The sequence below is a fragment of the Penicillium cosmopolitanum genome (genome assembly GCF_028827165.1).
Source record: "Penicillium cosmopolitanum strain IBT 29677 chromosome Unknown utg000006l:49.0-5199605.0:1.0-5204138.0, whole genome shotgun sequence".
In the NCBI taxonomy this organism is placed as follows: domain Eukaryota; kingdom Fungi; phylum Ascomycota; class Eurotiomycetes; order Eurotiales; family Aspergillaceae; genus Penicillium; species Penicillium cosmopolitanum.
Genome location: NW_026622676.1, coordinates 718,799 through 730,417, shown reverse-complemented (window position 1 = coordinate 730,417; position 11,619 = coordinate 718,799). Strand labels below are relative to the sequence as shown.

At 51.4% G+C, this 11,619-nt stretch overlaps 6 protein-coding genes across 6 annotated transcripts; 3 read left to right on the top strand and 3 right to left on the bottom strand.

Moving 5' to 3' along the window:
• Window positions 1-40: 40 nt before the first annotated feature.
• N7509_004797 (acetylornithine aminotransferase) lies at window positions 41-1,309 on the bottom strand (the record flags this gene model as incomplete). The annotated part of the gene is made up of 1 exon (XM_056629434.1): window positions 41-1,309. One exon carries the CDS (start codon window positions 1,307-1,309, stop codon window positions 41-43), a length of 1,269 nt encoding a protein of 422 aa, XP_056488736.1.
• An 872-nt stretch (window positions 1,310-2,181) lies between these two features.
• N7509_004796 (putative oxidative stress response protein Oxr1) lies at window positions 2,182-3,198 on the bottom strand (the record flags this gene model as incomplete). The annotated part of the gene is made up of 3 exons (XM_056629433.1): window positions 2,182-2,326; window positions 2,389-2,617; window positions 2,652-3,198. 3 exons carry the CDS (start codon window positions 3,196-3,198, stop codon window positions 2,182-2,184), a joined length of 921 nt encoding a protein of 306 aa, XP_056488735.1.
• Window positions 3,199-4,049: 851 nt separating this feature from the next.
• On the top strand, window positions 4,050-4,384 carry N7509_004795 (uncharacterized protein; the record flags this gene model as incomplete). Its single annotated transcript, XM_056629432.1, has 2 exons — window positions 4,050-4,163; window positions 4,223-4,384. The coding sequence occupies 2 exons, from the start codon at window positions 4,050-4,052 to the stop codon at window positions 4,382-4,384; spliced, it is 276 nt and encodes a 91-aa protein (XP_056488734.1).
• A 303-nt stretch (window positions 4,385-4,687) lies between these two features.
• Window positions 4,688-6,373, bottom strand: N7509_004794 (putative endosome-associated ubiquitin isopeptidase (AmsH); the record flags this gene model as incomplete). The annotated part of the gene is made up of 2 exons (XM_056629431.1): window positions 4,688-6,154; window positions 6,227-6,373. The coding sequence occupies 2 exons, from the start codon at window positions 6,371-6,373 to the stop codon at window positions 4,688-4,690; spliced, it is 1,614 nt and encodes a 537-aa protein (XP_056488733.1).
• A 466-nt stretch (window positions 6,374-6,839) lies between these two features.
• Window positions 6,840-8,706, top strand: N7509_004793 (uncharacterized protein; the record flags this gene model as incomplete). Its single annotated transcript, XM_056629430.1, has 2 exons — window positions 6,840-6,957; window positions 7,022-8,706. The coding sequence occupies 2 exons, from the start codon at window positions 6,840-6,842 to the stop codon at window positions 8,704-8,706; spliced, it is 1,803 nt and encodes a 600-aa protein (XP_056488732.1).
• A 1,430-nt stretch (window positions 8,707-10,136) lies between these two features.
• Window positions 10,137-11,387, top strand: N7509_004792 (protein kinase domain-containing protein; the record flags this gene model as incomplete). Its single annotated transcript, XM_056629429.1, has 1 exon — window positions 10,137-11,387. One exon carries the CDS (start codon window positions 10,137-10,139, stop codon window positions 11,385-11,387), a length of 1,251 nt encoding a protein of 416 aa, XP_056488731.1.
• Between the last annotated feature and the right edge of the window lie 232 nt (window positions 11,388-11,619).

The following is an 11,619-nucleotide window of genomic DNA, read 5'->3' as shown; positions in this document are numbered from 1 at the left end:
TTAAATTCAAGTTCTCATATAATACAGCCCCGATCAAACTCTACAAGGCCTTCCACGATGAAACATCATCCACAAAAGCATGAACAGCCTCCAACAGACGATCAATAGAGTGCTCCGTGTGCGCAAGATTAAGAGAAACAAACCCACGCCGACCAATCGAGATCCCACGATTAATCAAGCCGAAATAGAAATACTCCCGCAAAGCCTCAGCATCATCACCAGAAAAATGCACACCTACCGCACTCCCATACCCGGTAAAGGACATGGTTTTGAAATCCGCCTTCTTCAAGATTTCATTCGCTTCCTTTCGAAGACGATCCCCCATACCATTAAGCCTATTCAACTGCGCCTCGGTAATCAACTTCGACACCGCAACAGCAGCAGTCATAGTGAAGATATTATTATTAAATGTCCCAGAATGAGTCAGTGCAATTGATTTATCACCCGAATCAAAACGACTCATAAGTTTCGCCGATCCACCAAAGGCGCCGAAGGGAAATCCGCCTCCGAGATACTTTCCCACAGTCGTCATGTCGGGTATGATATCGAGAGCCCCCTGCATACCATGATAATGCATTCTAGAAGTTACGACTTCGTCGAAGATCAGAACGGCCCCGACTTCATCCGCAGCTTGGCGTAGCGTGGCCAAGAATTCTCGCGTTGCGGGGATCATGCCACCGGCCGCTTGCATGGGTTCGACTAGGATAGCGCCAATCTCGCTAGTGACGAGAGCGCGCGTTGCTTCGGCCGTATCATTATATTTCCCGAAGACAAAGTGATGAGGCAGATTCATTGGGTTATCCCGGGTCGAGAAGGACATAGTTCCGCCGTGGTATCCACTATCAAAGACGAGGACTTGGCGTCGATTTGTAGACGCGAGTGCAGTAGCCACGGCAAGCGTATTTGCCTCTGTACCGGAATTGCAGAATCTGACTTTTTCCAGAGAAGGAAATCGAGTCGTCAGGATTTCTGCTAGCTCGGCCTCTTTCTCGGTTATTCCGCCCAGACTGAAACCTGTTGCCAGGGCTTGCTGGACAGCCTCTTCGATTACCGGGTGTGAGTGCCCGTAGATACCGGCCGAATAGTCAGAGACGAAGTCGTCGAACTTCACCCCGTCGATTGTGGTGAATTGGGCGCCTTGGGCGGACTGGATTATCAGAGGGAATGGGGAGGATACCAGGACAGATCGTGTACTTCCTGCCGGTAGGACCTTTTCGGCTCGTTCGAAGGCTTTCCTTGATTTTGGGTGGGACTTTTCGTATGATTGGACGAGAGTCTGGAGCTTTTTGGATAACACTGGATTGGACATCGTGGCGGTTCTCGGTATGAGGTCCTTTAAGCCAAGGGTAGCCAAGGGTATCATGCAATACTTTCGACAGGTCAGGGGAATAGAAGAGATGCTAGGCAAGGTTGTAATCTGTTGAGATCCTTGGCGAGAGGAGTAGATAAAGGTGGAGAAGTTGGCACGATTCCAAGACTTTGGTCGCTTTGACCCCGCGCAAAAGATGGGGTAATACGAGACTCGGAGTAGTGCGAGAAGTCAGGTTTCTCGGAGGGACTCCGTATAGACAATGGGGGCTGTTAGTGGGCATTTGAAAGTATAGTCCAATTGTTTGGATATTCTGAGCCCTGGTAGTATTATGGGTAGATATCAAGTCCTTGCCACGATATTTTACCTCATGGTCTGCCGAAAAAGGCCTCTGGAGTCAGTTGCCAAGAACACCGTTAGACTTCTGAATAATTTTAGTCATATCAAGTCAAAAGTTCAAGTCGAATGGTTCCAAGGCCTTTCGGCCAAGCAAATATATTCAAATTTATGTACATCCCACTTCATGGGATAAAGCAATCAGGCAGATAGATGACCAAGGAACGACCGCTATATTCTGATTCCACGAGATAGAAAATGAGAAAATGAGTAAGCAGACATGAAGCATCTAGCACCATTCTCTGCTTGGGTATTCGAAAGTAAATGCAGTCACAAAACAATACGCCGGAAGAGGATACCAACGGGAGTTCCTCCATGACCAACCACCACGAGGCTTTTAAAGATTGCGTCCGTTGGGGCAGCCCGGGTGGTGAACTTTTGCAACCTCCTGTAGAAGATTCCCTTTTTTATATTTTGCTTTTGGTGTTTGTTGCTTTTTGGCGCCTGTGGACTTTTGGTGAAGATAGTCAGAATGCTCAAGAGCCGACATACCACACTTCGACGTTGAGAATATCAAACTTGACACCTTCGTCGGAGAGAGGTTCATTCCCAAAGGTCTGGGAAGAGGCGCTGACGCCCTTTTCAAGGCCAGAGTCAACCCACAGCCCATAATGACCGTCCCTATAAACAGAACCGTATGAGCACGCACTATAAGAAAACTAGATGAAGCCGGTGTTACTTACCCGCCTCCTAAGCTGAGGAATCCCGTTTCGCAAAACATCATATAATCATTAACACCACTATACGGGAAAGCCTTGAACCGAATGCGCTCGGGGGTACTCGCCCCACTCCGCGAAGGAGTAGCAGTTGACGAAGGCGAAGGCGAAGGCGGCGCCAGGGCACCACCACTCGCAGCGGCGAGATTCGTCTTGATATTCATATTAAGATTGTGAGCGGGCGACTCGGTGGTCGCTTTCTTGAGACTTCGAGTCCCCGCGGAACGTACTCCATCGTCCAGCGTGGGTTGTATCCGCAGAGGGAGGGGGTGGTAGGCCGGCGCGTTCCAGCGCTTCTTCTGATTGGGGCCCGTCGCCGGAGAATGCCAGTCCCAAGCTAATCGGGGGTGGGAGCACGCTCGCGCGCCAAAGGAAACACTCGCCCGTGCCGAAGAATTGGGAATCCGGGTGCGGTGCGTCGGTCATGTAGGCACCGAAGACTGCGCCGCTGGGCGAGGAGTCGCGTATCACTAGCACGTAGCCCGCCCGCGGGCTGCGGTGAGAGAATTGTTCGCAGTTGTCGTAGAGGGTGGATAGGGCGGCTCCGTCGCGGTCAAGACTGTAGGCGAGACGCCAGTTCTCGACTAGTTGTAGGCGGGCGGGGACAAGGAGGCGGATTTCTTCAGCGAGAGCGCGGGTAAGGAGTTGTTGCTGCAGGAGGTCTTCGCCTTTGGGAATGGTCAGGGCTAAAGGTGTGAGAGGTGGTGGTTGGAAGGGTGAAGCTGTTCGGCGCGGGGTGTAGACTTCCGAGGAGGAGGATGAGAAGGACCACGGCATGACGGTGGAGTCGGGGGCAGCGATGTTTGGATCTGTCAAGCGTCGATATAGGCCGGAGACGACGTGACTGACTGGGTAGGAGAGGTAGGAGGCGGCGTTGAAGGAGCCGGGCTTTTGCTGGGGGTTGTGAGAGTCGGGTTGGGTGGAAGTTGAGGGGGCGTCAGAGGGGGAACCCCCCTTGTGATGAAGACGACATACGGACAATTCGGGGGAGAATTAAAGCTAATCAATGAGCAAAGAAGTAAGGAGCAAGGCGAAGATGTGAGCGAAGGGAGAGTTTGGGGGTTCAAGTTGGCATGGGAAGGTAAGTTGGACAGGGTGAAGTGACTTATCGCTTATCATGTGGGGGGGGCCGGATCTATAGGGATACCATGCCATATGGTACATCTGCAAGAAATTAACAGTCACTTGCGGGGTTTGACAATTATTACGCTCCTCCCTTTGCAATGCCTTCCATTATGCCGCTAGAAATCCATCGGCTCTCATTGGGAAGCGGTCCAGTTGCACGAGCCCATCGATAGGCGCAACTCCGACGGAGCACCTTAAGGTACATGTTGACTGCTACTATCTGAAACATCCCCGGGGCCATTCCAAAGGCTCAACTGGTGTCGATCTGATAAATAGATGAGCAATAGATCTACATTTTCTTTCTAATTCGAACGGGCTTTCCTTCCGAATTGCCTTCTGGAAAACAAATGACGATGTGGTGGCGGATTCAAACAACTACTATATAAGTGAACGCGAGGCGCCGTTCGATCGAAATGCTTCCAAGACAAGCCACTCTTCAATATAGAATCCAATACACGCATAGGTCTACTACATTCTAACATCAACCACCTCCCAATCCAAAAATGACATCCAAATTCCCCAGTTCCGACCATTATCGCGTGGAAGTCGCCCAAATGGAAGAGGACGCAGACACGTATAACCATCAACATGATATTGGCGGTAGCGCTGCAGATATGGTATGCATACTATTGAAAGTGGCTCAAGCTGTAAAACATTACTAACCCATCATTAAAAGAGCATGAACATGACTACCGTGCGCCAATCGCGTAGTCGACGTAAGTCTCATGGTCCGCGTTCGCCTACGACTTCACGCAAGGCGAGGGCTAGCTCCGGATCTGCGTCTAAGAGAAGAAATCCTTCGAAGAGTTATCATCCCCATACACACCCTGAAGAATAAGCCTACCTAGTCAGCTTAGGAATGAGATGGTCTGTCTTTCGAGGTTGATGGTATGGATCTAGTGGCGCTGCTAGGATCCGGGGCCACCTGGATCACTGCTACGCAATAACTAGTAACTGGATCTGAAGGGTTCATATACATCCGAGTCCACTACAGTCCTAGGCAAAGAATGATAACATTTCATTGTGAATTTTTGAGCCTTTTTCTTTGTAGTATTCTAGAGCTAGCGTAATGACGATGCGATGTCTGAGGGTATCATATTGAGATGAGTGCCGGGGATGAGGCGAAAGAAAAACAAACCCGCTAGTTCTTCGGGCGCAGGTCTACCGTCTCGAACTCCAGTCCATTGACCTCAAACACATGGCCGGGTCTCAATGCTCCCGTATATATATTATCTTCAGCATGCGGGTGGAACAGACCAGTCTGGGTACAGTTGAGTACAGTCTTTAATCCAGGAGGATCGGTGAGACGAAAGACTCCCCAGTCGGGAGTCTTGCTCGGAGCGCAAACTATTGCGATACTCTCTGCGAGCATGACTTGGTAGCCGCAGTGGGTGTGCAAGTCGCGCGAGCTCATGAAGCAGGTCTGCGAAGGATGCGTGTGGATCCAGCCAAGCATCAATAAGTCCTCTGAGTCACAGAACTCGAAAATAGCAGACTCGTTTGTTGTCTCACACGTGTCTGATGTCGCAGTCTGCTCGGGGATAAGTAATTTGGAGATAAACAGCGCATTCGACACCAATGTGCCGCAGAGAATTCCGCATGTTTCCAAGTTGCGCTGCGTGTTGGTGGCAACAGCGGACAGGAATTGGGTACGGAGATTTGCCGGGAGAAAGACAGAGCGAAGAGGACTGCCGTTTTCCAAATATGCCGATGGCTTGAACGTGTAGCTTGCTGGGTCGAGATTGGAACGCGCAGACTGGGCCTCGGGCAAGGGTGATTTCTCGGGAGGAGGCGGTGGTGAGGATACCTTTGCTGGGAGGGCTGGTGGCTCTACCGATGCGCCATCCACGAACGAAGCTCTGCTCGGCGCAATATGTTCCTTTGGAGGAGGGACTGGGGGTGGTTGTCGTTCGGCGTTCTTATCGTGGATAGCGATCTGGGCTTGCGGGACAAAGGGTTCCAGGGTGTTTTGGCGAGGGACGGTAGGGTATTTGTATGCGGAGGAGACGCGTGGAGGAATATCTGGCGCAGTAGGCTTTTGGCGTGCGACATTGGCCTTGGGCGCGGGCCCGATATTGGAGCGAATATTCTGGATCCGTTGACTCAAGTCATCGCCTCCCCGATCATTCGTCTTCAAGGCATCCTCCCAGTTGCCCCATACCCCCGCAGCTCGCCGGCTGTCGTCATCGCCTTGTTCTTGTGTCCTCCGAACAGTAGCCCGGCGGGTAAGCTCTGACTGCGCTAGACGGACCGCAAGGTCCCTGTTTTCGCCGGCTTCCAGGGGTTTGGCAACGCCAGTCAAAGCGGGATCGATGACACGGTCTCGTGGTTCGGTTGTAAAGCTGACTTCCGTTGACAGTTTGCGTGATTGGCGATCGCGCATAACTTGGGTGTAGCGATCATATCGTTTATTGATGCGCGGCTTGAGCGCCTCCAACTTGCGGAGATTTGCATCTACCAGTTTTTCAGCTGCGACCAAAGCCTTTTTAACCTGACTATCTTTGAGAGAATCTGGGTGTTTGGTGAGGTGGACCAGAACCAGCTGGGCGTGTCGGAAAAGGAGAAGATATGCTTGTTCGTCGTGGCCTTCGCGTTCGTAAATTTGGGCCTATTATGAAAGTATTCGATTAGCTTGATGTAAAATAGGCAGGTATTTACGGTTTCATTTCAACTCAGTTACCTCGCGATTCAGTGTAGCCGCTGTCCGCAGCCAATACCGGAGCGGGACCGCGGGGTTGTACTCGTAATCCTGAGCGATGCGAGTGATCCTTTCGACACTTTGGGGCGGGCTACCCGCAGTGCCCATTACTGGCGGAATAGAAGCCATGGCGACGAGGCGTAGGTGTCAAAGGGTTCAAGAGATCCTGCGAGGGATGGGGGGAATGTTCCAAGATAAAAGGCCCCTCTTCATGCGAAAGTAGTCCGAAGGGGCATGATTGTCGCAGGTTGGGTGGATCAATCACCGAATGTTAGAGAAATGGCGAAATGTCAAGGCAGCCGCATAAAGACGGGCTTTGAAAGGGAAAAGAGAAAAGAGAAGAGGGAGAAGCCAAGGGCAAAGAAGTTGGAGCCTGCAAGTGCAAGTGCAAGTGCAAGTGGGATGCGGCGCGGAACAACGTGGGTAGTCAAGGAGGTCCTTACGTACCTTACGCGACTCTCCGCTTTTACTCCGACAAATCTCTCCAAATTCCTACGATCCACCAGCCATGCAGACCGGCGCCCTCTGTATCTCGAATTGTTGTTCCTCATGATATAGCCAGATCTCTGCTCTTTTTTTCATTTCCTTGTACAGCATGAGAACACCAATATGGACCCCGTTATCACGCTACCCAGTGACGGAGCCACTGAGCCTGATACCCAAAGTCCATAACAGAACTGTTCGCGTGAACATTGTATCAGAACAACTAATTGGTAAGAGCATTGCTTTCTTTTCCACCAAAAAGCCTGATCTGGTCCTGACAACAAGCTCTCCTAGGTGACGTTTTCCAACGACTATCGCCCTACCTGCAGAAACGCAACAGCAATGGGGACCGAACACCCTTGGATATCCTTGATCTATGGCCTGGCGCCGGCGTACTCTCTTCCAAAATCAACGACTACCTGCAACCTCGCCGACATGTCCTTCTCGAACCCGCTTTGAAGAGTTTCGGTCAATTCCTCGAACCTCTTGCCGCCAGCAAACCTTGCTATACACTTGAAAATATGGATATATACTCTCAAAAGAACTGGACGGGAGTTTTTAGCAGACTTTTACCGGAGCAAGAACCATTACCGCCAAGGAAATCTGGTGAAATGCGGAATAACGATACCCTGCTTGTGCTCGCCAACCCGGCAGTACCAAACTCCGAGTTGAATCACTATACACCAGCAAGATGGTGGGGCGCACTTATGGAGGACTGCCTAAACCAATCCGGGCTTCATGAGTATGGTAGTGTCCGGATGCTAGCTGTGATGCCCCAAACCGAAGCACGGATTGTCCTTCCACAAACTATGGCGGATCGCAATCGACCGGCTCTACTGACGGAGAGTGTGGCATTAAATGCAATCGAGGCTGCCAGTTCCAGCGAGGACATATCGTGGGTCGGACTGAAGGGGCTCAGCGTATATGACAGAATTGAGAAGCGGGTGTCAGAGAGAGGCGCGGCTTTCAAGACTCCGCCGGGTCGAGAGATGCCCCAGATTCGCTTTGCGCCAGAACACCCCAAACCAACTAAGAAGGCGCTCCCGCATACTCCGAGAATTAGTACGGAGTTGCATGAAAATTTGACGAAGAAGATGAACAGCAAAGAGAAGGGGATAGCCAGCAAGGCCCGTACCGCTCTTGGGGCAGACAACCGGGCCGCCTATTATCGAGAATTAACTATTTCGAAGCAGTTGGCTATTGATGCAAAAATGAGCGAACTGGCCCGGCTGGCCGCCTGCCCCAATACACCAACAGCAGATCTACGGGATATCGACGAGAAGATTGGGTTATTGACCAAGGAGTTGGCCGAGGTCATCGGCACCATCCACTACGGTATACTGCGCATCAAGGACCGACTCATTGATGAAGAACGCGCCGCCCGAGTTGGCAACGCCAACTTTGATGATGCTGCGTTGCTGTGGGACCGTCGCCCATTCGAGCCTCTCAAAATCGATACCACCGAATTGTATCCCCGGGAGCCTATGTCGGTTTTATTCTTCGAAGCTGATGAGAATTGCATTGCTGTCCGAAAACTGTCGAAGGTTGCTGAAGAGAGACGCACTGATGTGGCACGGTTATTCGACGCTATAGCGAGGGTGTTTCGCGGTAAGAACGATATGTCGGTGGCGGAGCTTCTCCAAACCCTACTCCCGAACCTGACGACGGACCAGGTTCTCCAAGAGATCCCTGGCCTGGTCGCTTATGCGGACAAGCGGTTGAGATGTGATAGGGGTGAAATCGACCCGAATATCACCAGAGTTGGCGAGGAAGATACCCAACTATTAAAAATGATCGAGTGTGATTTTAGTGGATGGCGGGTCCGGACCCTTTCAGCGGAGGTGCTCTGGGATATCATCCTGTTGTATGAGCAGCACGCACAGGACCTGTCTGCGCTGCAGTTGAGTCGTGTGATTGGGGCGACTCTGACCACGTTCGGTGCGGGGGAAAGCGCCGATGGGGTCAAGAGGATGCACTAAAGGTGGTGTTTGTTTGAATTTCCTGGTTGTATGCCGTGTATACCGTGTATAGGATGTAGATTTTGATACCCTTTTGTCTTTGTATTTATAGAAGCACGGATGCAGAGCTGGGCCGGGCCGGGGCGCACGAGGGAGGGCGATTGGATGTGATTGGCTGGGATGATACAGAATCCTGGAATATTGCATACTAGAATACTGGAATACATATACAAATAATACTGTACACCAATAGTTAATCGACGACAAGTAATTGTTAACTACGAGTACTTTGGAATACTATACTCCTACTGCTAAGTCCTACGGTTATTCGTATTCCCAGACCCGCCGTGACTACTACTAGCTCCCCCTCCAAGCCGCATGCAGTGGAGACGGTTGCAGCAGCCACCCTCACTAAAGGAGGGACTATACTACCCTAGGATTGATGAACTGCGACGTTGCCAGCTACCCCAGCTTTTCGTATTCTACCGGTATTCTAGTAACCTTAGGATAATCAACACAATAAACAACTGAATAAACAACCCCCGAGAGTAAACAGTAAAGTAAACAAAACACCAGGGTCTAACCGAACGGTGGAGCATGACCCTGCCGATCGCAGTTAGCAGAATCTTTAGCATGGACATTAACTAGGATTAGCATGCATTTCCAATCTCCCATTATCACTTCTCATTTCCCATTTCCCACCAAAACCCACCGTTACCACCGTCACATCCTTCTATCCACCGGCGATCCCCTCGTCCTCACTGGCAAATCTTCCTTCTGTCATTTCCCACCTGGTCGAGACCGGCCATTCGACCCGCCCCGATAGGTGGATTGCTAAAGGTTGAACTGTCAATCGCCAATCTCTGTTTTTCTTTTCTTTTTCTTTTCCCTTTATCTTGCGCGGCCCCCGACATGGCGCTAATCGCCTTGTTCGCGCCTTTGCTTTTCCACGCTTTCGGGCTTCCACTTTCACTTTCACGCTTTGTCCTCGTCGGCCACCTCATTCTTCCTTTCTTTTCTCTTCTCTTTCTTTAATTATTTGATATTTGTTCTTCGTCCCTACACTCGAGGAAATCTATAAAATCCGTCCATTCCGAGGAGTTCCCCAAATATTCAAATTCAAATTCGCCTCGCCACCACGTCATAGCCGTGCCCCAAACCGTGGATGATGCGACTGACTGGAACGAACGCCCCAACTACTTCGCCTTTTCGCCTCCGGTGGCGCTGATACACCCAGCAGCCTCGCTGTGGTGCACTACTTTGCATTTGCATACTCTGCCTTTGCAGATCAAGCATCTTGCTCCCTTGCTAGTATCAATTGTCAATCGCCTCTGATTAATTGGCTATACCTCATCACCAGCCACGCGGTTGACTCACAAGGGCGCATTCCTCCATACTAGTATACTGGTACTACTAGTATCATGCCGAGTATGACTCCCCCCAGTTCGCCCATGCAATTGTCGCTGCACACCGGCCACGATGGCAAAGGCATATTACACACCTCGACATCCGGCTCGAGTCTTACTCCCCCGGTTACACCAATTGGCAAAGAAAGCAGCGAGCGCATCGTCACCCCATTATCAGAAACTAGCGATGAGCACTCCGCAGCCCTATTCAGACGCAACATTACCACCCCGCTCCGCTTCACAGACGAACTAGAGCCATGCCTCGACGAGCGCGGCCGTCGCATCGAGTTCGGCGAGGGCGTCTGGAGTAAAGTCTACAAAGCGCGATCAACCCCAACCACCAACCCCGCCACCACCACCAACAACAATACCCTCCTCAACACCCCACCCAGCTCCCCCATCAACGCCAGCCGAGTTGTAGCCGTCAAGACATCCCGCCGCGGCGACGCAGGCCCCGTCCTAAAGACCGAAGCCCTAATCCTAACCCGACTCACCCTCACCCCAGGCCACGAGAACCACATTGTGCCATTCCACGGCTTCCACGCCGAAACCCAGTCACTGGTAATGACCGCCGTCCCACTCGCGTTATCAACATACATCGAAGAAGCAGCGAATCGCGTCCGCAATCAGCCTATCGCAACAGCCACCATGTTCGACCCGTTCCTCGGCCCAGAGCCCTGGAAGGATTTGGCCCGCAAGCTGATTAGCAGTCTCGGCTGGCTCCACCATACTGCAGGAATTATGCACGGCGACGTCAAGCCGCATAGCATCTTACTCCGCCCTATAGAGGTTGCAGAGGGACGACAGGATATGACCAACGGCAATGGCAATGGCTCCAACGCCTTCCGCTATGAGCCGCTGTTGGCGGATTTCTCCGCAGCAATGGATATCTCCCCGGACCCCGCGGAGAACGGTAATGAGGAAAAGACTCTATCCAGTTTCACGGCACCTTTCTCCGCGCCTGAGGTCCTCAAATCTCTCAGGCCTGGTAGTGGTAATCCTCCACCGGGGCCGGCTTCGGATGTATTTTCCCTAGCTGCGACGCTTCTGGCCGCAGCGACGGGCGATGTACTCTTGTATCCTGGATGTGATTTCCGGCGCCGGAATCTGATGGCCGGGGAGGGGCATCAGATTCTGGATTTCATTCGCTCGTTTGGGAATGGGGCGAGGGTTCCTAGGAATGGGTTTGTTGAGAGGTTGGTTCGGCAGGCTGTTGTTAAGGATCCGGCGAAGCGGATTACTGCGATTGAGTGGGTGGGTCTTGCGGAGGAGGTTTGTGGGGATGGGGAAGCATGAGTTGGATCTGGTCGGACTTTGTTTTTTTGTCTTGATATTTTCTTTCTTTGGTTTCATTTTGCATTTGCATTTGCATTGTGCTTTTATTGGGTAGGCATTCGGAGCATTTTTCTTTTTCTTTGGCATTTATACTACTACTATATACATTCGTTAGATCATATACCCGGTGATGGAGTTGAGGGAAGGCACTGGCAGTGAGGAGCATACCAGATTAATGAAGGTTAGAATTTGA